Source organism: Punica granatum, chromosome 2 (genome assembly GCF_007655135.1).
Source record: "Punica granatum isolate Tunisia-2019 chromosome 2, ASM765513v2, whole genome shotgun sequence".
Taxonomy (NCBI): domain Eukaryota; kingdom Viridiplantae; phylum Streptophyta; class Magnoliopsida; order Myrtales; family Lythraceae; genus Punica; species Punica granatum.
The window spans coordinates 5,385,737-5,408,230 of record NC_045128.1 but is presented as its reverse complement, the minus strand read 5'-3'; the positions used below and the strand labels follow the sequence as shown (position 1 = coordinate 5,408,230).

At 34.9% G+C, this 22,494-nt stretch overlaps 4 protein-coding genes across 4 annotated transcripts; all 4 read right to left on the bottom strand.

Annotated features, from left to right (window-relative positions):
• Positions 1-1,158, bottom strand: LOC116197345 (hevamine-A-like). The gene has a single exon (XM_031527462.1). The coding sequence runs from the start codon at positions 925-927 to the stop codon at positions 34-36; it is 894 nt and encodes a 297-aa protein (XP_031383322.1). The 5' UTR covers positions 928-1,158; the 3' UTR covers positions 1-33.
• Positions 1,159-4,638: 3,480 nt separating this feature from the next.
• On the bottom strand, positions 4,639-6,104 carry LOC116194952 (hevamine-A-like). The gene has a single exon (XM_031523884.1). The coding sequence runs from the start codon at positions 5,920-5,922 to the stop codon at positions 5,029-5,031; it is 894 nt and encodes a 297-aa protein (XP_031379744.1). The 5' UTR covers positions 5,923-6,104; the 3' UTR covers positions 4,639-5,028.
• Positions 6,105-9,022: 2,918 nt separating this feature from the next.
• On the bottom strand, positions 9,023-11,608 carry LOC116194953 (purple acid phosphatase 2-like). Its single transcript, XM_031523885.1, has 8 exons — positions 11,438-11,608; positions 11,162-11,365; positions 10,968-11,079; positions 10,572-10,801; positions 10,210-10,348; positions 9,687-9,907; positions 9,480-9,601; positions 9,023-9,366 (listed from the first exon to the last, which is right to left on the bottom strand). Exons 1-8 carry the CDS (start codon positions 11,606-11,608, stop codon positions 9,174-9,176), a joined length of 1,392 nt encoding a protein of 463 aa, XP_031379745.1. The 3' UTR covers positions 9,023-9,173.
• Positions 11,609-19,287: 7,679 nt separating this feature from the next.
• Positions 19,288-22,127, bottom strand: LOC116194164 (purple acid phosphatase-like). Its single transcript, XM_031522914.1, has 8 exons — positions 21,589-22,127; positions 21,116-21,316; positions 20,894-21,005; positions 20,567-20,796; positions 20,318-20,456; positions 19,970-20,190; positions 19,718-19,839; positions 19,288-19,587 (listed from the first exon to the last, which is right to left on the bottom strand). Exons 1-8 carry the CDS (start codon positions 21,826-21,828, stop codon positions 19,395-19,397), a joined length of 1,458 nt encoding a protein of 485 aa, XP_031378774.1. The 5' UTR covers positions 21,829-22,127; the 3' UTR covers positions 19,288-19,394.
• Positions 22,128-22,494: the final 367 nt, after the last annotated feature.

Here is a 22,494-nt window from a genome sequence, read left to right as displayed (position 1 = left end):
GTCACATGAAGACAGACAATAACATAGTATATTTCAGACATTATTCTTGATGGCTTTGCTGTATCCGGTGTGGTCGTCGTAGTACTTCGACCACAGCATCACTCCTCCATACTTGGAAGTACCCTTGAGAGCTGGGAGCACTTTGGAAGTCAGATGGTGCACGGGAATGAAGCCACTTCCTGCTGCATCAGGCGCTGCAGGCAACCCCAGGAATATTTTAGCGGTGGGAATTGAAGTCCACTTCTTCCAGTAGTCTTCCAAGTCAGTTGCACTCCCGGAGCTGTACTGGCACGGAGGGTTGTTGTAGAACTGGATCCAGACGTAATCGAATAGGCCTGTCTTAAGTGCACCTCCAATGTATGCGTCTGGGAAAGGACACTGAGGAGCTGCAGTGAGGTATACCTTCTTCCCACTTTTGCTGTATCCAGACAGGTACCTGGCGAGATCGTCCCAGTACATCCCGTTTCCTCCTTCGATGTCAAAGTCAATCCCGTCAAGGACAGCATTGCCCAGGGGACGGGAAGAAGACTTGCCCCCCAAGAAATTATTCCAAAGGTACGTTGCGACCTGCTTTGCATCCTTCAAGGAGGTGAGAGAGTAGCTCCCAGCAGCTCCTCCTATCGAGAGCATCACCTTGATCCCCTTCGCCTGGCAGGACTTAATGTCAGAGCTCAAACCTGTGCATCCATGGCTGTAGGGGTCACAGTGGCCAGCGAGGTTGATCATGGGAGTCTGGCCATTCCCAAAAGTCGCCAGGAAGGCCAGGTTGACAAAACGGTAGTCTCCAGAGGCGCATGTCTCGCCCAGCGTTCCCTCGTTCTGACTCTGTCCCCAGTAGATGGCGATTCCACCAGCATTCACATCAAGAACAAGCGCCAATATCATCAAAGAGAGAAATGTTGAGATGATGGTGGATGTCAACGCCATTTTCTAAAAAATGGAATGGAACTGCTGCTCGATATTTCTATCAGGCCGAGAAGGATTCTTTAGCTACTTGGAGGCTTATATAGAGGGGAACGAATATTGACCACTCTCATGATCATATTTTATTTTTAGACCAACTGTCATGGAATAATGTCTGTAGGCGGCCTTATACCTATGAAAATTGTCATCGAATTACGATTTGTATCCTAATGTCCGAACGAATTGGATCGACCAATCATTAATCCAAATGACATATATATATCTTTGTTTCTTCCACTGAGTAAAAACATTAACTATAGCTAGAGACTAATTTCATGTTGACATATGAAATAGAAAACGGAGTTAAAGATGCAAAGGTGCTCATTGGAATGATTCTTTGTGGACTTAACTGATTCCATTTTTGTTTTCTCGTTTTCACCTCATTAATTAATTAATCAATCAAGTAAAGACGAAAGTGATATAAATAAAGTTAATAAATCACGAGATGTGGTCCGATTGACAATACATGTGCTTCATGTAAATGGACTTTACATATAATGCAAGGATTTGAAACTCAATGGAATCACCTCGTGGCGAGGGTCAATTGCCTCAGCTGGAACTAATCTCAAGCATTGGCTGAACACATTGTGCTCTAAAAAAAGAAAAAGAAAAACTAATAACAGCTAGACACTAAGTAAATGAACAAGAAAAATCCATTAATTAGATTTCTACGTTGATCATTGTTCTTCTAGATTTACGTTTCTGTCTTTTGTCATTGTTATGTCACCCAACTTCTCATGTACAGTTTCAGAGTTTCAAATTCCATATGAGGAATCAAAAGGCACTCTTCCTGAATTTGGTAGTATTCAACAAGATTTTCGTGTCTATGATCCAATCGATAAAATGACTCGGTTTTGATTAACTCCTTTTATACCTGAGTACGTACGAAACTAGCTGAAGTTGAGTATCATAACCATTTCGTTTAAAACCAAAATCAACTAGCTGAAGTTGAGAATGTTCATTCGTCAGGTGTTTCTGGTCCTCCGCTTTAGACAGAATGGCAGAGTTCACATACTTATCTTTGAGCTTGAGCGTAAATATGTTCGATCTGGCAAGCTATCAACCTGCATTCACGAACTTTCATAGCCATTACTACGAACACACATCTACTGACTTCTATTCCACCCCCCATATCTTTTTAATGTTAATGATTGTTGAGACTGTTTCTTGGTGCTGATATTTCAGGTGGACACAAAACGTCCCAGGTGGTGATAACCGCACAAGGCGTAAATACGATCTGGTAAAAATAGGAACACTGAGAGCAAGTGAATAGCCAATTCTATACTGCCGGGCAAAAACTGTCTCTTGTTTGTAGTTCTCCTGGAGAATGGGGTAAAAAATCTGGTGCGAGAACTGAGAATGCTCGTGTCTAATTGGCTGTTGTGGTAGGATCAGGGCTCTTTGTACTAGAAAGTCGATGTAACTGCTGGTGTTTGAGGTCTGTAAATTATGTAGATTCATGCCACGCCGGTTTCTTCTTGTTTATATATAGTCTCTTCTCAGGTCATAAAAGGGCTTAGGCTATATGTGGAATATACTGAACGATTCTCCCACTTTATTAGAGCAACGTGGGGTTTGGGTCTACAAAATCACCTTTAATCACTCAAGTTCTATTTTCCTACCTTCTTTCTTCTCCATATCGAAGACATTAAAACTTTTTTCGTATACAAGATGGCGGGAAAACAGATTGGAGCTCAAATTCAATCACTAAATGCTTCCTAGACTTTATATCTACATCGACAACAATAAGGGTCAGTAGATAGGATAGTTTTTCATAATCAACCGCTTATGATAATTCTTGTGTGTGTTTTTGTAAGGGATTATTTAGATTGGCCAGGGTCAAGCGGCAGGAAATCCCCTAATCGTGCTAGGCCTGACACAAACAATCAGCTCGGGCCGGCTTGCGAAGGGATTAAGCTGGATTTAGGCCCGTAAAGCTCTGACTGTACCACTAAAATCCCGACAAAGGGAAGTTTTCTGGTGCTTGGCTTTTCTGATTCTTATATTTTCCACTTTTCATATCTGCTTTTTTGTGCAGCAAATTAGCATGTATCAGCATTCGGCAGTCCATCTTGAAGCTAAGCCAGATGAGCTATTGTGAGAAATCTCAAGGAATCGTCGAATCGGGTTCAAGAGCACGCCCGATGAACAATTTGTCTCGTCAAGCTTTTGGTGTTTATCCCTTTGGATAATGACTGACTGCTTGTTTGTATAAGTTGAAACATGTGGACCGTCCATGAATTTACAAAGTTCTTACAGCATAGGTCATGCCTTTGCTGTCACACAGAAAGCTCCTTCAAGTTTAAAATATAGTGAACTTGTGCCTCTTTTTACCAACCGGTCCATCTGCGAGTCGGACCAATCTTGATCAATTCCTGTAGCGAGGGAAAAGAACGCCTCTTGAGAATCTTCCTTTTGTCATATAGTTCTCTGGAGTATTTGGTATAGGTGAAAGCTGGTGTGACAGCTGAGCACCCTTCTATTCTTCTTCCACGTCAAATTATTGGTCCGTGCAGTAGCAACACGGCTTATATTATGCATAATAGAAAGCTCGATGTATGCATCTGCTCGTGTTCAGTGCATATATGCAAATTATATAGATTCAAGCCTCACACAACTCCGGGTTTTACTTGATTATGCATATACAGTCTCTCCTCTCAGGTCATAAAAGAACCTTGACAATAAAGATCAAACAGGAGATGCCGAGAAACGAGTTGGAGCTCATATTTGATCGGTTCATGCCTGGAGTTTGTATCTACAGCGTAAACAATTATTAAGGGTCATCAGATTCAGTCGGTTCTTATACACATATGAGTTCGACATGTTGTAGTAGCTTTCTGCGATTAGCTTTTTCTCATTCGATGAGTGCAATTAGCTAGCTTTTTTGAAAGGCTTAATTTAGCATATCGAAGTTTCTTCCATAAGGCCTTCCGAAATGCACCATAACAATGCCGACTAGACTAGAATTTGATATCATTGAAACTAGAAGAGACATGGAAAGATTGAGCCCGCTTCTTCCTTAGTTCCGACCCGCTTCTCCTTTAGCTCCAACCAAAAAGGGCAGAGAGCATAGGATTCACCTTTGCCTGGATATTCATGACAAAGATCGTTGGCTGGATTGGATTCTTCTGATTGATCAGAACTTTTTCTTTTGTATCTATCTGTGACTGTGACATCTCCGGCAACTAAAGTTTAAATTCATATTTTAACAAAATAAATAAATACAGTCCAAAAAAAATAAATAAAAAGAAGGGAAAAGATAGGAGAGTGGAATTCACATAAAAATTTTCAAGTTGGTTTTCTTCTAACTTTGGAATTCCATTCATGTAAGAAACTAATTGAATTCTGTCCATTTCTGTTAAATTCGGTTCAATTTAGTTCAATTAATTTTAAATGGGCTATGTATATTGAAAAGTTCATATATTTAACTGAAATGATTTATATAATCTTATCCGAAATGCATATTAGTATGGGGTAACTTATTTGTAAGGTTGTAACTTCTGAATTGATATTGTAGCCAAACCTTGTCGAGGTTTGGACCATGTCAGACGTATCTTGATTTTTATTTATTTATTTAATGAATATTCGGATTTTGCCCGACTAATCCCACGGCTAACGTAAACATCCTGTAAGCTACAGGTGGCCCAATAGTGAATATTCTCTTGCATGGTTTTTTGGGTGGAACTTCTCAATGGGAGTCACACCCATTAACTACCAAGCCAACCATATTGGGTTGATATTTTCCAATAACAACTTGCCCGCTTGATTTGCAGAGAAAACAAAGTTATGTTTTGTACCCTGCCTCACTAACTATACTTGACCATTTCTCAAAACCGGGGAGGAAGACGCTCGATAAGATATCACAAGTAAACAAAAAGGAGGAACGAGTTGCCATGGAACAAGTCCGAATGTTTACAAGAGTGAACATTGCACGTACATAACATCACGCGGCTCTGAATAAATTCTACATACTTTATAGCAGACAACCTGTGATCACAGCACATAAGAACAATGCTATATACATATATATATTTATTTATTTATATATATATATATATATTTATATTAGACATCACTCTTGATGGCTTTGCTGTATCCGGTGTGGTCGTCGTAGTACTTCGACCACAGCATCACGCCTCCATACTTGGAAGTACCTTTGATAGCCGGGAGCACATTGGAAGTCAGATCAGACACTGGAATGAAGCCGCTTCCTGCTGCGTCAGGCGCTGCGGGCAACCCCAGGAATATTTCTGTGGCGGGAATCGAAGTCCATGTCTTCCAGTAGTCTTCCAAGTTGGTTGCACTCCCGGAGCTGTACTGGCATGGAGGGTTGTTGTAGAACTGGACCCAGACATAATCGAATAGGCCTGTCTTAAGTGCACCTCCGACGTATGCATCCGGGAAAGGACACTGAGGAGCTGCAGTGAGGTATACCTTCTTCCCCTTTTTGCTGTATCCAGACAGGTACCTGGCAAGATCGTCCCAGTACATTCCATTTCCTCCTTCGATGTCGAAGTCTATCCCGTCAAGGACAGCATCGCCCAGGGGACGGGAAGACGACTTGCCCCCCAGGAAATTATTCCAAAGGTACGTTGCAACCTGCTTTGCATCATCCGAGGAGGTGAGGGAGTAACTCCCCGCAGCTCCTCCAATCGAGAGCATCACCTTGATCCCCTTCGCCTGGCACGACTTGATATCGGAGCTCAAACCCGTGCATCCATTGCTGTAAGGGTCACAGTGGCCAGCGAGGTTGATCATGGGAGTCTGACCATTACCGAATGTCGCAAGGAAGGCCAGGTTGACAAAACGGTAGTTTCCAGAGGCGCATGTTTCTGCCAGCGTTCCCTCGTTCCCATTCTGGCCCCAGTAGATGGCAATTCCACCAGCATTCGCACCGACAACAAGCGCACAGATGGTCGAAGACAGAAATGTCAAAGCAATGATGGATTTCGATGCCATTTTCCTAGAAAAAGGAATGGGACTGCTTATTTTTTCTATCTGGCGGTGATGGATACTTTAGCTTCTTGGAGGCTTTTATAGGGGAACGAATTGACCACTCTTATGATCATATCTTGTTTTCAGAGTGGTGTAAACGGGATGAAACTTGACATCAAATGTACAGTTCATATCCTAAACTCCGAACAAATGGCGTACTTTAACCATTGTCCACTTCCAAATGACGTACTTCTTCATTTCTCTCGACCGGGTAAAACAACAAATGCTAGAGACTAAACTCATCATTGATATGTGAACTGGAAAACGGACTTGAAGAAGAAAATGTCTGATCTGAATGATTCTTTATGGCGTTAACTGACTCCATTTTTGTTTTCTATTTGCACCTCATTAATTAATTAATCAGGCAAACAAAACGATGATTAAAAAAAAAAGTTAATAAACTAAGAGGTATTGTGCCGTTGCAAATTGTGGTCCACATGAGCTAAATTTTTCCTGCAGTACAAGGGTTGAAAATCCATTGGAACTGAGGTAATTCTCAATTCATTGTCAGGGAATATTTTATAGTCTCACCAAAAAGAATAATAAGTTCATAGTTAGGCACTAAGAAAGTGAACAAGACAAATCCAATAATTTGATTTCTATGTTCTAGACTTGCATTTCGTCTTTTATCATGTACTAGTCATGAAGTCTTTGCTTTGCACGAGATAGAACGTGATTCATTTTATCTTTTAGTCAATTTTATTATATATGACACGTGTGTTTTAAATTTTTATAAATTGTTACAATAAATAAAAATATGTTATATTGGATATATATGACTAATGCTAAATTAGAAAAATATTATAGGTTATTCGGATCTTATTATTAAATATCTTTTAAAAATTAATAAGAATTGATTCTATTAAAATTATAATAAAAAAGTAGAAAAATAAAAAAAAAATGAGAAAATTTCATTTAGTGGTCAATATCTGAAAATTTCATTATATCCCAATACGTTAATTTTTAATCTTCAATATTAAAGTTTGAAAAACCAAAATTTTTTTAAAATTTTAAAAATTCAAAAGTTTGTTATTTATTAAATATAAATGTAACTAACATAATCTCATTAGAAAATCAAACAAAATATTTCGTTTGGTTCAAATCATATCATAAAGTATCTTTTGAAATTCTTTTTAGAAATCTATTTTATCAAAAGAATCTTTTTATGATATCATTTAAAATAAATTGTTTTTATTAAAGATTATTATAAAAATTAGAAAAACTAAAATAACTAAAAGTTCCATCTAGTGTTCAAATATTAAAAAATTCATAAATTCAATATTAAAAATTAGAAAAACTCAAAAACATTATTAAATTTTAAATTCCAAAATTTGTGATTTATAAAAACTTTGTAACTAATAGTATCTCATGAAAATATAGAATAATATTATTTTTATTCCGATCTTATTTCAAAATTTAAATGAATATTTTTTATTAAAAATAATTATAAAAATTAAAAACTCAAAATTTGAGAAAATTACATTCAGCAATCAAACATTCTGAGACCATTTGACCGGTTCCACCATGTTCTTGCTTTCATATGTATATACATATAGACTATAACTCACATTCACATTTAATGATATATTTACTAAAGTAAACATGCATGCGTGTGAAAAATTGAAGAACTCGCGTTTAGTCATAACAAGATTTTTTTAGAGGTCACTATATAATTAACATATGTTATTTATATCCATAAAAAAATATTTTGTTTTGATTTTTGCTTGCCATGATTTGATTTGTCCTTTGAAAAGCAAATGAGATCTTACTTATTTGTTTTATCTGTATTTTTCATAAAATGAAAAAATTCAAAACTGAGAAAAATAATGACTAGTCCCATAAATATATATATATATATGTCAAGAATCTAAAAATTAGTTTTCTAGAAGGAGCTTGAAAAACCGAGAAAATAATGATTGGTCTCACAATTTAAATTTATATGATTTAGAAATTAAAAAAAATTAGAAAGTTCATTTTCTAAAGAAATTTGAAAATTGATAAAATAATGATAGGTTCTGCAAATCTATATTTATATGTTTTGAAGAATTTAAAATTTAAAATTTCAAGAATTCATTCTTAAAAAAATTGAGAAAATAATGATTGGTCCCACAAATCTATTCGAAAAAATTTCATTCAGAAACCGAGCGTTCTGATGCCATTTGGCCAGAGCCACCATAGCTCCGCTTTATATGACATATATAGATAGATAGATAGATAGATAGATAGATTGTCACCAAACTTCTTTCATGAGTTCATATGAGGAATCTAAGGCATTCCTCATGAATTTAGACAGTTAGATGACAACGTTTTTCTGTGTCCTCCTGATTGCCATACGATAATTAAAATGTATAACTCGGTTTCTATTAACTTTTTCAATACCTGAGTACGTACGCTATGGGGATAAGAGATAGCCCAACGGCAAATAATGTTAATTTCTACCAACTCTATGTGAATGAAAGAATTCTGAAATCGATAAATGGTTGATTGACGAATACAAAATGGAAGAGAGTGGAATAATGATAGTATGAAGGTGGCTGGCTAGAACAACAAGTATTTTATGTATTCGCTGCACGTGATGACGAGACACGCATTTGATTGGCATGCAGTCAGTGATGGCTGAGTATAGAAATTAGACATTATCCTGATCGTCGACTGTACCGAGTAACTCGAACGTCTTGGTTCAAGGTCATTAGGCCGGAACAAGGTTCATGCCATCACTAAATTACTTTCTTAGATGGAGACAGAGGAGAGGTCATTAGGCGCTTTATATATATGTTAACCCCTTGGTTCAAGATAAGACAATGAGAGATCATTATATGCTTTATATATATGTTAATCTTACCTCTTGTTCATCTATTATCCAATGGTTAATTATTTATTTAATTTCTCATGAATAATATTCTACACTCAATTATAGCGGTGTATATACATTAATTATATAATAGTACATATTATACTTTGAACTTTTTGACAGAAATATAAATTCTCAATTAAAATAGAAATTAGAGAGAACACTCAATTATGAAATTGTACGAACGCCAAAATTGATAAACATGAAGAGAATTCCAGCCAACAACTCCGGGATAGAAGTTCACACATAAAAGAACCGGCTACTATTAACATTATTCCACCCGGGAAAAAAAAATTAAAAAGACCTATCAACTATTGTTACCGCCAAACACCAAGTACCTGAAAAAGTGCTCGATCGATAATGTCTAGCCATTTATGGATTCGTCGACCGGATAATAGAATCTGTTATGGAACCACATCGAATCTGCTTCCACGGCATAACCGTCGTCGTTACGGTGCCAACTGTAATGGGCATGTGTTCGGTTTTTGATGTCAAGGATGGCGTGCCCAAAGCTCGCTTCACGGTAGGCCGAGTACAGAGGTTGTGGCTCGGTCATGCTGCCATATCAAAAACCATTACAAGTACATCAATTTAACCTGTAGCAATTTAGAATATATTCATATATAGAAGAACGAATTGCAGTTAATTCTCATCAGAGGAAAGTATTTACCTGGTCGCCAGGCCTTCTAGATTCCCTCCGTCTCCAATGGTAATATAAACTGGTGCATCTGTGTTGGCTTGAGGAGTTGATAGACCATTCGTGATGTTGTAAGCTATATTCGATATTCGTTCCTGCACATGAAATTTCCTTGATAAGACAAACGAACGTATTCAATATAGCAGTAGAAACCAGATATGAATACAGGAGCAAGCTTACAGTTCTCTCGTAGGCGTGGACGTGCCCAGCAAACACGATATCGACCTTGTGCTCCACGAACCATGGCTCAAAGACAACTCTCATTGCTTCACCCTCCATGTAATGGTAGTTGTAGCTGTTGTACATCGGGGCGTGCACAAGAACAATCAACCACGGTGTCTCAGTCCTGTTCACTTTGGGCAGCTCTGCTTTGAGCCACTCATACTGAGGAGTGTATTTCGCTGAAACAACAAACCCCAGTTCAGCTCAAGCTTCAATCCAAAACATAGTAGGAAATATCATAGAACATACACCGGCATCTGCTTCCAATATACATTGATATGCATTTGATCTGAGTACAACATATGTGGAACTTGAACTAGAAGTCTTAGAACATGATGTTGTTGCCCCTAGATCGAGTTGGTTGTGTGCTGAGCAGTATGTCGTCTTGTTAAATGAGTTCACAAGCATAATATGAAGCACCATTGGAGAGAATATGTACACACAAAATTCAATTCAATAAAACTCATGTAAGGATTCTTACCAAATCCCGAGTAAGAGGAAAGTATGATGAAATGTGCTGAAGCTCTTCTGATCGAGTACCACAATGGACTCGTACTCTGCGAATCCTTGTATGGAACATAGTATCGGTGCAAGTATGGCTTAAAGGGTTGAGTTTCCCCCTGAAACAGAACACTGACTTGTCATTCTAGATTTATTTCCTCAGTTTGGATAGTAAAAGATCACGAAGCCCTCACATCAAGAGCATGAATCATAATAAGAATTGCATTAACAGTTCAAACAAAAAAAAAACTCCAAAAGTACACTCTCATGTTAAACGCATTGGGTTTTGCCATATAATTCAATATTTTTTAGAGCTAGGTTTACAAAGAGAAAAATACTCACAAGTTCGGGTGCATAATCGAGCTCGTGATTGCCAGAAACCCAGATCCAAGGTTGATAAGCAGCTGATTGCTCGATAAACCTCCCCCAGGTATCCCATCTGATATTGTTGTGGTATGGATGATCATCTGCATATGACAAGTCTCCCACGAACAACATTGTTTGGCCCTTCTTCGGGTTCAATATGTAGTGAGTCAGAGTTTGGTTCGAATCGGCTGTCTGTCCCAGATCCCCTGCAATTCATAGCATAATTTTGGATGATTTTTTCTTTCAAACAGAGAAAAAAAAAAACATAGCTGATCCTAATAATAAAATTTTCAATAAATTATCATTTGAATAATTATATAATGACTATTTTTGACGAAAATTATAATTTTTATATATTACAAAAACTCTAACCTATAATTCCGAAAGTGTACGGCACATCTGGGCCAACTTTGGGAGGGGTCGTGAAGGAGAATGTCCGTCTGACATGTCCTGTCCCTAGGGTGTAGTGATATTTTGTGTCGAACTGCATAGTGAAGAAATTTAATCAATCACAATTATCTACAAGAGAAAATTCAATCAACTGATAAACATATTAGTGGGATTACCTCCAGGTGCCTGAGAGTACAATGATGGATATAACCTGAGGTGTAATTATAGTACTTGTAGAAAGTGATCACGCCATGAGAATGTTTCTTATGGCTCGGACTCTTCTCACTCCAATAATGCACTCTATTAGAACGTGGATACTTCGGGGTCACCCACGATATAATCACCGCGTTTCCCTCGTGATTGCCTTGCGTTATATGCACCTGTCACGAACAGAATTTCGCTAGTGCTGAAAAATCCCGGCATAATTTTACATACATACGATAGAAAAGCACCTGCTGAGGGGCATTAAAGCCGTGGGGCTCTCGGAAGACGTCGCTATCAAGAGGCATGGACACTGACTTGTACTTCTTCCGAACAAAGGGGCTCGTCTTCCCACCATAACTGAGCCCTACAGCACTCAGGAACAGAACGACCGTAACAAACACGAAAGAGATGGAAACCATTGTTGTTTTCGTTTGTTCGTCTCCCTGAAAAACTCAGGTACCTGTATTTAAGTAGCAACAAGTTTTTAACAGAACATGTGAATCCTACAGATATTTACCATAGAATGTGGGGAATATCCATAACAGCCAAAAGTATCAAATCCCAAATATCTTAACGGAAAGATTCTGCTAAACATGATTTAGATTTTAATTTATTTTAAAAATCTTCAAGAAAAATCTTGATCAATTTCTATCGGGCTCGAATTATTTTTGTCCGAGAATTCTATAAATACATAGTCGACAAGATGTTTTATAGCATTCAAGTTTGTTCAAATACATAAATACGTATGTATATTATATTATATATGTATGGGTATACAGCTTTTTAAAAAGGAACAGTTAAATTCTAGGCATCATAATTGTTGATGGACTTACGGCTTGTGTTCAAAAAACAAAAATTCGAGGCACATATGTGTAGACTTCTAAGATATAACAGACCTGATTTTCTTAAACTGAAAAAATTGGCTGAAAAACTGAAAAAAAAAATTTGTTGTGAAATCCATTTGGAATTTCTAAAAAACAGAATAAGAATTCTTATCAGTTATTAGGGTATCCAATCCTTTTTGAAACCGAATTCAACCTCAGAATATCTGCAAATTTTAGAAGATGTGATGGATCAAATATACATTGAACAGATTTAAGTTGGACCTCACGTTAAATATGACTTCACTCTCTTTAACATTGTACTCGAATTTGTATGAGAAAGAGATTCGACGGGATGGTCAAGTTGGTCCGTCCCATCAGTAATTCAAGACTGTACGAGAAACCACAGGCTTTTCTCCTTGTCCAATTATGCTCAAGGGATCGGATTTCACTGAAAATATATTTTCGTCCAATGCAACCTAAGATTATTGCTTGATTATGAGAGTTCGCATAGGCAAGAATCTGTCTATCTATATATATATATATATATATATATATATAGTAAAACAAACTGTCTTTTGCATTAAATAGGATTATAATAAATTAGGTTATAACAGTCATTTTATATTTATATTATTATATTGCAATAAAAATATTATTTAGGAAAAATAATTCTACAAATTATATTATAAAATTTTCCCAAAAACTTATATTATAAATGACATGTTCAAATTGATACAATAAATAAATATGAAAATGAATATTAAATAAGTTCCATTAAATATTTCAATTGAGTAAATATATGTAGTATTAGAAGTCACCTAAGAAAAGAAAATTTTCGAATCACACCAAAATAAAAATTTGTATATAGGAACTAAATATATGTGATAATGCACCAATTATACTTAAAATATCATCCAAAATAATAAATAATATAATATAAAAATATAAAAATAAATATTATAATAATTTATACTTAAAAATAATTAATTAAGCACATATATAATTATAACAACAGACAAATTGTATAAACTTACAAGAATATTAAAAATAAAATTTTACATGTAAAAATAAGGATCTTGAAAATATTCCCAAATGAGATATTTTTTTATATATCTTGGAATTTTATTGATAGTTAGATAATTATACAATGCATATTAAATAAAATAATTAGTTTTCTACATAAAGGATTTAAAAAAAATAATACCAGACACTAATACGAAATTGGGTTCACATAAAAAGTGAAAAGATTTAATAATTGAAAGTAAGGATTAAAAAAATATGGGAAAATTTTGACGATACTCCAATTGCTTGTAAAATGATCAGCGACACTCATCCTTTCGAAAATTAACCACACACCACCTCTCCTTTTGCTGACGTGGTACCAAGAGAACATTCACTTTGCCACGTGGATCCCGTGTCACGGAACTGCATTAATCGATTCCTCACCTGATTTTTTTACCCGAACCAAATCTGACTCGATTTAAGAAAAAACAGTAGCAATCAGCGAAAGGAGAGGGAGATCTGTGGCTAATTTTGAAAGAAAGGGGTGTTGCTAGCCATTTTTAAAACTATAGAGAGTGTCAGTGAAATTTACCTAGAAATATTATTTTCAAAAAAGAAATTTATAATAACACGTTTGTATATATACACTTAGTGAATTTGCATAATGTTAAGGATTAAAGAAATATTTAATAAACTTTAAATAAGAGAATTATTCGCAAAATTATAGCTAGACTATTTAAAATTAAACTAATATATTAGGATTATTTTTTGAAATTATTTGTTACAGTTGAAAATTATAAAAACAATGTTAATAATTACTATTAAAATTAAATCCATGCAACGCACAGATTAGAACACTAGTTATTTCTATAATCGCAAGATGGAAGTGTTGCAAACGTACCTATACGATCCCAAAACAAATATAAATAACCGAATGCGATGTGCAAAGATAACGAAGACGTCTTGTTTGCAGGACGGGCCCAATGGTAAGGCCGGTAAAGCCTTTGCTTTAGGCCCAATTTTATGCCATCATTGAAAAATATTTTAGGGCCTCTTGTACTTACCTATAATAGAGTAAGGCCCCCAATGTTAATTTTCCTAACTCGATTTTCAATAAAGTATGTCCAAAAGTATTTTCTAACAAACTTACTTGTCAAAACAATTTCTAATAAATTTTATTTTTTATTTATATTAATTAGCCCACTGTAGCATTTTTTTTGTCATAAGAGAGGCCTATTGGCCAAATATAAGGATATGAAATAAAGCAAAATAAAGAGAATATAAGTTCCACTGATGTGAATCGAACTCAGATCTTTTGGTTTCAAGTCAACACCTTGTATCACTACACTAAGGCCCATTCTCCTATAGAATAATTAAATTTGTATAATCCCTTACTTTTCTCTCTATCGACTTATCCAACTTATGGCTCTTTTTTCTTCTAGACATAATAAATTCAATTGAATCAATTTTCTCATCCTCTTTATTTTGTCCGAATTTATTCATTCTTGTATTGTTCAATTAAATTAATTTTGTTCTATCGGTCGTCCTCTCTTTTTTTTTAATTGAATAACCCGTCAACTTTTCTTTTCATTTTTCTTTTTAACATTCAATTTTTTCTTTGATTTTTTTAACAAATTTTACTCTCTTCCATATGGAACCGACAAAGAAAGAACAAACTTATGAAAATGATTGTCAATAAAATATTAGGAGAAATTTATTTCAAAAGTTTAATTATTAACTAGATGAAAACCCGCGCGTTACGCGGGAAATGTTTCTAATTTTCTTAATTTAAATAATTTATATTATATTGATAGTAATCATACTATATTGTCATAACCTATATTAGGGCTATTGGACTTAGTGATTTTCAAGCCGTCAAAGCAACAACAAATGAGCTTAATAAAGGTCGTTTCCTCTCCACAATCTTGTATAGAATTGTAGTATTTCAGGATAGAACCACATAATCTATAATAAAATTTCAAAAAATAATTGGAAAGTATATATTTGATATTTGAATTGGAAAAAAAGGGAAACATAATCTAAGAAATAGGAAAATAAGACATTTAAATTTTTTTATTATTTGTGATCGAATATATATATACATAATTATAGATTATAAAAGATAAAAACATAAGAAATAATATGTATTTGTATTCACATATTTATTGGGATGGTGTGTAGTTGGAACTTATATATCATTAACTTCATAAGTATTATATCTTGATTTCTCGGTATACAGATGTATAATATAACATTAAATTTTTTAAAACTATTCAATATCCAATAAATAAAGTAATCATTTTTAGATTAAAAGTATCAAACATTTATACTGCGATATTCATGTAACATCACGTGATATAATAAATTTATTTGTGGAATAGTTAAATATTAGAATAAGTAATTTTTATTCTTATACCAAAGCAAATAAAAAAATTTCTACAAAAAATAATTAATTTTGGAAAAAATATTAAAACAATAATTAATATCTAATTTTTCATAGGATGTCTTCTCAATGTGTACGGTTATTTATATCGTGAGAAAACTCAAATAAAACTTTAAGTTGTAGTCCTAAAAAACTCATGACGAAATATAAGGAAAAAAAATTTGTCTCTTATATAAATTGTTCTTCTCTAGCTAAGAATCCATCTCATTGTATAATTATATATTTTGCATATTTATTGGACAATGTACGTTAAGGATTTGTGTATCACTAACTTCACAAGTGTCACCTTGATTTCTTAGCATATACATGTCTAGAGCAAAAAAATAATAATAATAAACCTATTGAAAATGTTAAACATCTATCTTTAAAATACATAATATCTTAAAGAAAATAAATAATTTTTTTTGAATTCTCAATATAATAGTAAATAATAATGCTATAATTCTACCGAAAATATTTTGCGTGATATGGCTATAGAAGGATCAAATTGTATCCGAGGAACAAAAATAATAATAATAATGACATAAAGTGATTGACATCCTGACAAAACCCTTAACATAAATCTAAATTATCGACTTAAAACCCCGAATGGAATATAAGAAAAAAATTGGATCCTCTTTGGTATAAATTGTTAATAATAATAATAACAATAACAACAATAACAACAACAATATATTAATAATAACATAAAGTGATTGATATCTTGGTCAAACCCTTACCCTAAATCTAAATTATCGAATCAAAACCTCTAATGGAATATAAGAAAAAATTGGATCCTCTTTTGTATAAATTGTTCTTACATAAAGAAGCCATCTCATTGTGATGTAACATATTCAGATCGATCGAATTCTCTGCCACATGAATCAATCTCGAGCAGGCGTTAGGGAGCTTTGAACATAGTAGAGAAGAAATAGGAGAAACGACTTCCGTTGAATACTGATTGTTGCTTGTCATAGATTTCGAGGAATACTTAACACATATATATAGTCAATTGTATAGAAATTCTACATTTCATAAAAAGAAACACAATATTTAAAATTCTATAAAAATATACACGTAATGCAACAAACATATATGCATATATGTTGCAATTCTTTTCCATATGTATGTGTTTGAACGATTAAAGTATAAGATATACATATATATATGTGTGTGTGTGTGTTAAACGATATATATGTTATATTCCGAAATATATATATATATATGTTAGACGTCCCATATATGTACTTGTATATATTGTATATATTTCGTTGGGTATATGTGGATATAACACATATATTCTACTATATAATTAAAATAAGAAAAAATATTATCGATATATCTAACTAGGACAATATATATATATATATGTGAGAATATTTTCTAGATAAAATACTATAAAAATTTCCTTAATTCATAAGTGATGACTTGGCAAAGAGAGAGAGTTTCATTTGTTATTTTTTATGATGTGATGACCTAAGTAATTCGGCGCACACTTCGCTTACATATATACTAGTCGTGGAGCTCGTGCGTTGCACGAGATAGAAAGTGATTATTATTATTTTTTTGACAGTTTTGTAATATTAAACATTGTACGAGTGTTTTAAACTTCTATGTATATTAATATATATTATTTTAATGTATATATACTTTATTATTATTATTATTTATTATATAGGGGTAAAATAATAACTTTTATCATAAATAAAAAATTAAACATCAAGATTATTAAATATTTCTTAGCTAATAAAAGCCAAAAATATATTGAAAAAATCACCGATTCAAATTAGTACGTCAGCAAATTAGTGAGTAAATTAGTACGCTTCCTATGGAGCCGATCGAGCAATATGCCTCTTCTGCCTTCTATCAAGTATTTCCTTGCCCATGACTGGTTGGAGCCTTTGCTTACTGCAGCGTATGCCCCACCAATTATATAGTGAATATACCCGCCAATTATACAGTGAATATGCTGACCAATTAGATAGCGAAGGATTATTCAATTCTTTCAAGTCATTTATCTTTTTATCGTTATCTTTAAGAAATATTTTCTTCGAATATCTTCAATTTTTAATATTTTCATTTTCTTATTATCAATAAGAATTTGTGTGTGATTTCAATATCTTAATATAATATAATCTTTATCTTAAGATATTATATCCATATCTTAATCTAATCTATGTGTGGGTCACCCTCTTATATAAAGAAGAAACTCTTTTCACAATTTATTTGCATCATCTAGGTTTCAAGAAGATACCACCTAGTATCCAATTGTTTTTTTAAGGTATGGCTAGACTAGAACTACCTTTTGAAGAGAATAGTTTCCCCATTTCTAGCAATTTACAGTATGATACTGTACATTTATGGAACTATATATTAATACCATAATTTGCTGTCACTATCGAACTCAAGTTATTCTAAATAAAATAACATTAAACTTATTTGAAAGAAGAAAAAGGTGTTGAGTAACTTTTGCATTGGATTCATAATTGAGTACGAATTATACAGCTAAAATCTGTCCTGCTTAAAGAAAATATACTAAAGAACTTGAAGACAATAATTTTTTTCTAAGCAAAAAAAAAATTACAAAGTTTCTAATCATAATGTAGCTAAATATCCCTTGAGAGTTGTTCAATTATTGTTGTTGTTTTAATTTTTAGCTTTTTTGTTGTTTCACTTCTAATTCTCGATTGCAAAAGTATAAAAATCGTGAGAAACAAATCTCAACTTTTTTCTCAAATGTATGTTCTACCTACATTGCTTATGAATTTCACACATTTGGAGAGGAAAATTTAGCTTTGAGATGCAATATTTACTTGACAAGATTGATGAGAACTTTTTGAGAACTTTCGTGTGGACGTAATCTTTTTAGAGCTGAATAGGGCACCATCTATATGGGTTATGCTTCCTATTTTTAACGTATTATACAAAATCTAGAGAAAATAAAATCTAATTTGTTTTTTAAAAATCAAATATGATTTAGATATCTATAAATTATATATGATGTAATCTATATATAGATATATAACGTATTATATGATGTATGTACTATGTACTATAAGATTTGAGGACGCCAAGAAGACATAGATAAATAAGATATACTTAACGATCTCGGCAAAAGAAATGCAGAATACATATATTATGTATGGATATAATATATATATATATATACACATTGTATTATAATACATATATTACGTATAGGTATAAAATATCGATATATTTTCATATAGGTATATTACATATATAGATATTGCTTTCAATAGGAGATCGGCATGATAACCAAAGATTTTTTTTGATAATTTTAGATGATTTTATAATCGAGAATAATTTGATCATATTACCTTCAATTGAATATTACCGTAGCATCCAAAAGATTTTATGGTATTTACGAAAATAATTTAGAAATTAAAAACTCAAAAAACTGAGAAACTTTCATTTAAAAACTGAGTGTTCTGAGACCATTTAGCAGGGCCCACCGACCAGGCCTACCTCATATCGTACTTTCTATATAGAAAATAATTTAGAAATAATAAAACTTAAAAAAATGAGAAAATCTCATTCAGAAACAGAGCGTTCTGAGGTCATCTACCCGAACTCACCTCGTATCTTGCTTTCATATATATATATATATATATATATATATAAAATATAGATTGTCATCTCAAAATTTGAAAAGTAAGTTTTAAAATAAATATTTTATATTAATTTTATTAAATATAAATTAAAGGCCTCATATTAAATTTTTGTTAGGCCACCAACTCTTTTGGGCCGCCCTTGCTAGTTTGTTATAATGTTGTCCGGCATTTAATGGGAAAAACACGATCATAAGAGGATAACTACATTTAAGATGTGAAACCAAGAATGAGAAATGTTTATTCACATTTGGGCAACAATGAGAAATGTTTATTCACATCTATAAAGAAAACAAAAGAGAAAATCGACCATGCGATAGAAGGCCTAGACACTAGTAGAATCATCCACAGGGTGCCAGTACCGGTTGTAAAACCAGAGTGAATCTGCTTCCACCGCATACCCGTCCTGGTTGCGGTGCCAGCTGTAATAGGCGTGGGTTCGGTTCTTGATATCGAAAATCGCATGGCCGAAACTCGCTTCCCTATAAGCCGAGTACGAGGGCTGTGGCTCTGTCATGCTACAGGAAATGATTACATGTTATCAACATTTTACCATTGTGAAGAGTGGGAAAAATGTACATGCAAAGCACTGTGTCGAGAACTAGCTAGCTGAAATACGAGAATGGCTGCAAGCTAAAATTGTCTTACTTGTTGGCCAAACCTTCAAGGTTCCCTCCATCGCCGATGGTAATATACACAGGGGCGGATTGGTCATTTACCGGAGTGCATTGCCCGTTCACGATATTGTATGCTATGTTCGATACGCGTTCCTGTACATTGATTAACACCAGATCTTACTTCTGCTGCTTTTAAGCTTGGACCAATTGTTGCAACTTAAAAGATCAAGTTCTATGACAACAACTAATAGCGTGTCATCATGAGAGCACAAAAGATACTTACAGATCGTTCATATGCATGGACATGACCGGCAAAGACCACATCGACCTTGTACTGCACGAACCAAGGCTCAAACATGACTCTCATGGTTTCCCCTTCCATGTAGTGGTAGTTGTAGCTGTTGTACCACGGGGAGTGCATTATCACAATAAGCCATGGTGTCTCGGTCCGGTTCACTTTCGGAAACTCCTCCTCGAGCCACTTGTACTGTGGTGTATATTTACCTTAACAAGACAAAAGAAAGAAATATACGATAAGGACAAGTGTTGAAGATTGGCTCTTAGCAGAAAACCAATCACTCAAAAAGTGCGGTCATCCAAGTAAGATCTGCTCAGGATGCAGATTAGTTACCGTATGCTGAGTATGAGGCTAAGACTATGATGTACGCCGAAGCTCTCTTGATCGAGTACCAGAAAGGAGAAGTGCTGTTAGATGCTTTGTAAGGAACGTGATATCTGTTTGTGTAAGGCTTGAAAGGTTTCGTTTCGCCCTGGCAGAAATGACATCACGAGGAGTTGTGTTACATACTTCTGCTAGAGTTAGAAATCTCACTAGTTTGGAGTACTCAATGTTCGAGTATGTATACTAGGATCTACTCACGATCTGAGGGGCAAAGTCGAGCTCGTGATTGCCGGCTGTCCATATCCAAGGCTGATATGCGGCGCTCCTCTCAATAAACCTTCCCCAGGTATCCCATCTAACATTGTCATGGTTCGGGTAGTTATCTGCATAAGACAGGTCACCCATGAACAAAAGTGTCTGGCCTTTCCGTGGGTTCCGCTCGTAATGTGTAAGCGTCTTGTTCGAATCGAAGCTCTGGCCCAAGTCCCCTATAGATAATGTTTGGCAAATTCATTAACCTTATATAACAGAAATGGTTCCAAAAAATAGATCGGTCGGACGTGAATAATGTGGTTGCTTACTTACCTATGAGACCAAAAGTATATGGAACATCGGGGCCAACTGCTGGCGGGGTCATAAACCAAAACTTCCGGATAGTGTGTCCAAGGCCAACCACATAATAGTACTTAGTGTTGAACTGCAAGCAAATCCCACAATCTCAGCAAACTATTTTAATTCACTTCCTCCTGTATGTAAAGCCGACAAACGGGAGGAAAATTGACTCAATGCCGATGCTTGTTAAAGTACCTCCAAATTGCGGATCGTGCAGTGGTGAATGTAACCAGAGGTGTAGTTGTAGAACTTGTAAGTCTGAAATTTGCCTTTAGCCACTTTCTTCTGCTTGCTATTATTGCTCCAGTAAAGCACTACGCTGGAACCGGGTTCTTGTGCTGTCACCCACGACACGATGACTGCCTTACCTACGAGATCTCCTTGCGTGATGTGCACCTGAAAGTCCAGCCAAAAGCTCGTATCATGAAGCAACAATAATATCAGTACTTGAGACAAATCTTCGGTTAATACTGTTTTTCTGGTCAGTGTTCTGCTCTCGAGAAACCGAATTTGAAGAGAAGCCTCTTCATTTACATTTTTTCCAGCACTTCCTATTCTTACAATGCGAGAAATGGAATTCATCCGGACAAGACGAAGAAACTCGGCCAAATGAACAAGAATCCGGAGAAACTTGAGAACGTAGAAGCAGAAGGTGAGGGAACAAGTACCTGTTGAGGAGCATTATAACCGGGAGGGACTCGAAACACGTCGCTGTCGAGAGGCATATCGATAGTCTTCTCCACTTTCCTCACGAAAGTGCTCGTCTTCCCCCCATCACACACCGCCGGCCCATTCGATATCAGAACCAGAACCACAGCAACGACCGCCCCACAGAGCGAAACAGAGGAGGACAAACGAGGAGGAGAAGAAGAAGAAGAAGGAAGCGAAAACAACCCAACTCCACCCATATCGAATCCGATCACGGGCTAGGCCTAGAACTCAATTCCAAATGCAAAGCACACAGAATCTGATGGTAATGGCCCTTGAGCACCTGAATATATAGCAGTGTTGGATCAGGGAAGGCTTGGCTGCAGAGGCAGAGCTGCCACAAAATACGGGGAATATTCACTGGACTGATACGGATATTATAGCAATGTCAACTGCTTACACGGCAAGATCTAGCGAAAAAATAGGTTCGAGCATTCATGGGAGATGCTCTGTCTGTGTGTAAAGGATCTATGTAATCTATTGTAAATGAGAAAGCAGTGACGATATTTGGGGAAAGGATCATCACATCAGTTGACCCCTCCTTTGTATTCACGAGACTTTTCCAAATAATAATGTGATAATGATGGCGATGGATGTTAATCATCTTGAAAATCGCATCTTTTTGGCCTTACCGACGACAAGAAGAGAATACCAGAATTTTTTTATAAAAAAAAAAAACATTATTACACTCTTTCTCTCTCTCTCTTTTAATGAGCAAATTGTTACATCCAATCAGACCGAGTTTGGTAAAAAAAGACAAATAACCCCTTTATTTTGTGATTTTAATACCGTTTAATTTCGTGAAGAATCGGCATCAGAATGCTCTATACAGTCCAACGAAGTGGTTGGAGTAGAAAATAAGCGCG

What these genes read in the sequence shown, in the direction of transcription:
- LOC116194952 (XM_031523884.1), bottom strand. Translation starts at nt 5,922, where the DNA reads ATGGCATCGAAATCCATCATTGCTTTGACATTTCTGTCTTCGACCATC.
- LOC116194953 (XM_031523885.1), bottom strand. Translation starts at nt 11,608, where the DNA reads ATGGTTTCCATCTCTTTCGTGTTTGTTACGGTCGTTCTGTTCCTGAGT. An exon ending in GCTTTAATGCCCCTCAGCAG is followed by an intron (nt 11,366 to 11,437) that starts GTGCTTTTCTAT and finishes TGTTCGTGACAG; the next exon opens with GTGCATATAACGCAAGGCAA. An exon ending in TCGATTATGCACCCGAACTT is followed by an intron (nt 10,349 to 10,571) that starts GTGAGTATTTTT and finishes GTTCTGTTTCAG; the next exon opens with GGGGAAACTCAACCCTTTAA.
- LOC116197345 (XM_031527462.1), bottom strand. Translation starts at nt 927, where the DNA reads ATGGCGTTGACATCCACCATCATCTCAACATTTCTCTCTTTGATGATA.
- LOC116194164 (XM_031522914.1), bottom strand. Translation starts at nt 21,828, where the DNA reads ATGGGTGGAGTTGGGTTGTTTTCGCTTCCTTCTTCTTCTTCTTCTCCT. An exon ending in ATATACTTTTGGTCTCATAG is followed by an intron (nt 20,797 to 20,893) that starts GTAAGTAAGCAA and finishes CATTATCTATAG; the next exon opens with GGGACTTGGGCCAGAGCTTC. An exon ending in AGCCTCATACTCAGCATACG is followed by an intron (nt 20,191 to 20,317) that starts GTAACTAATCTG and finishes TGTCTTGTTAAG; the next exon opens with GTAAATATACACCACAGTAC.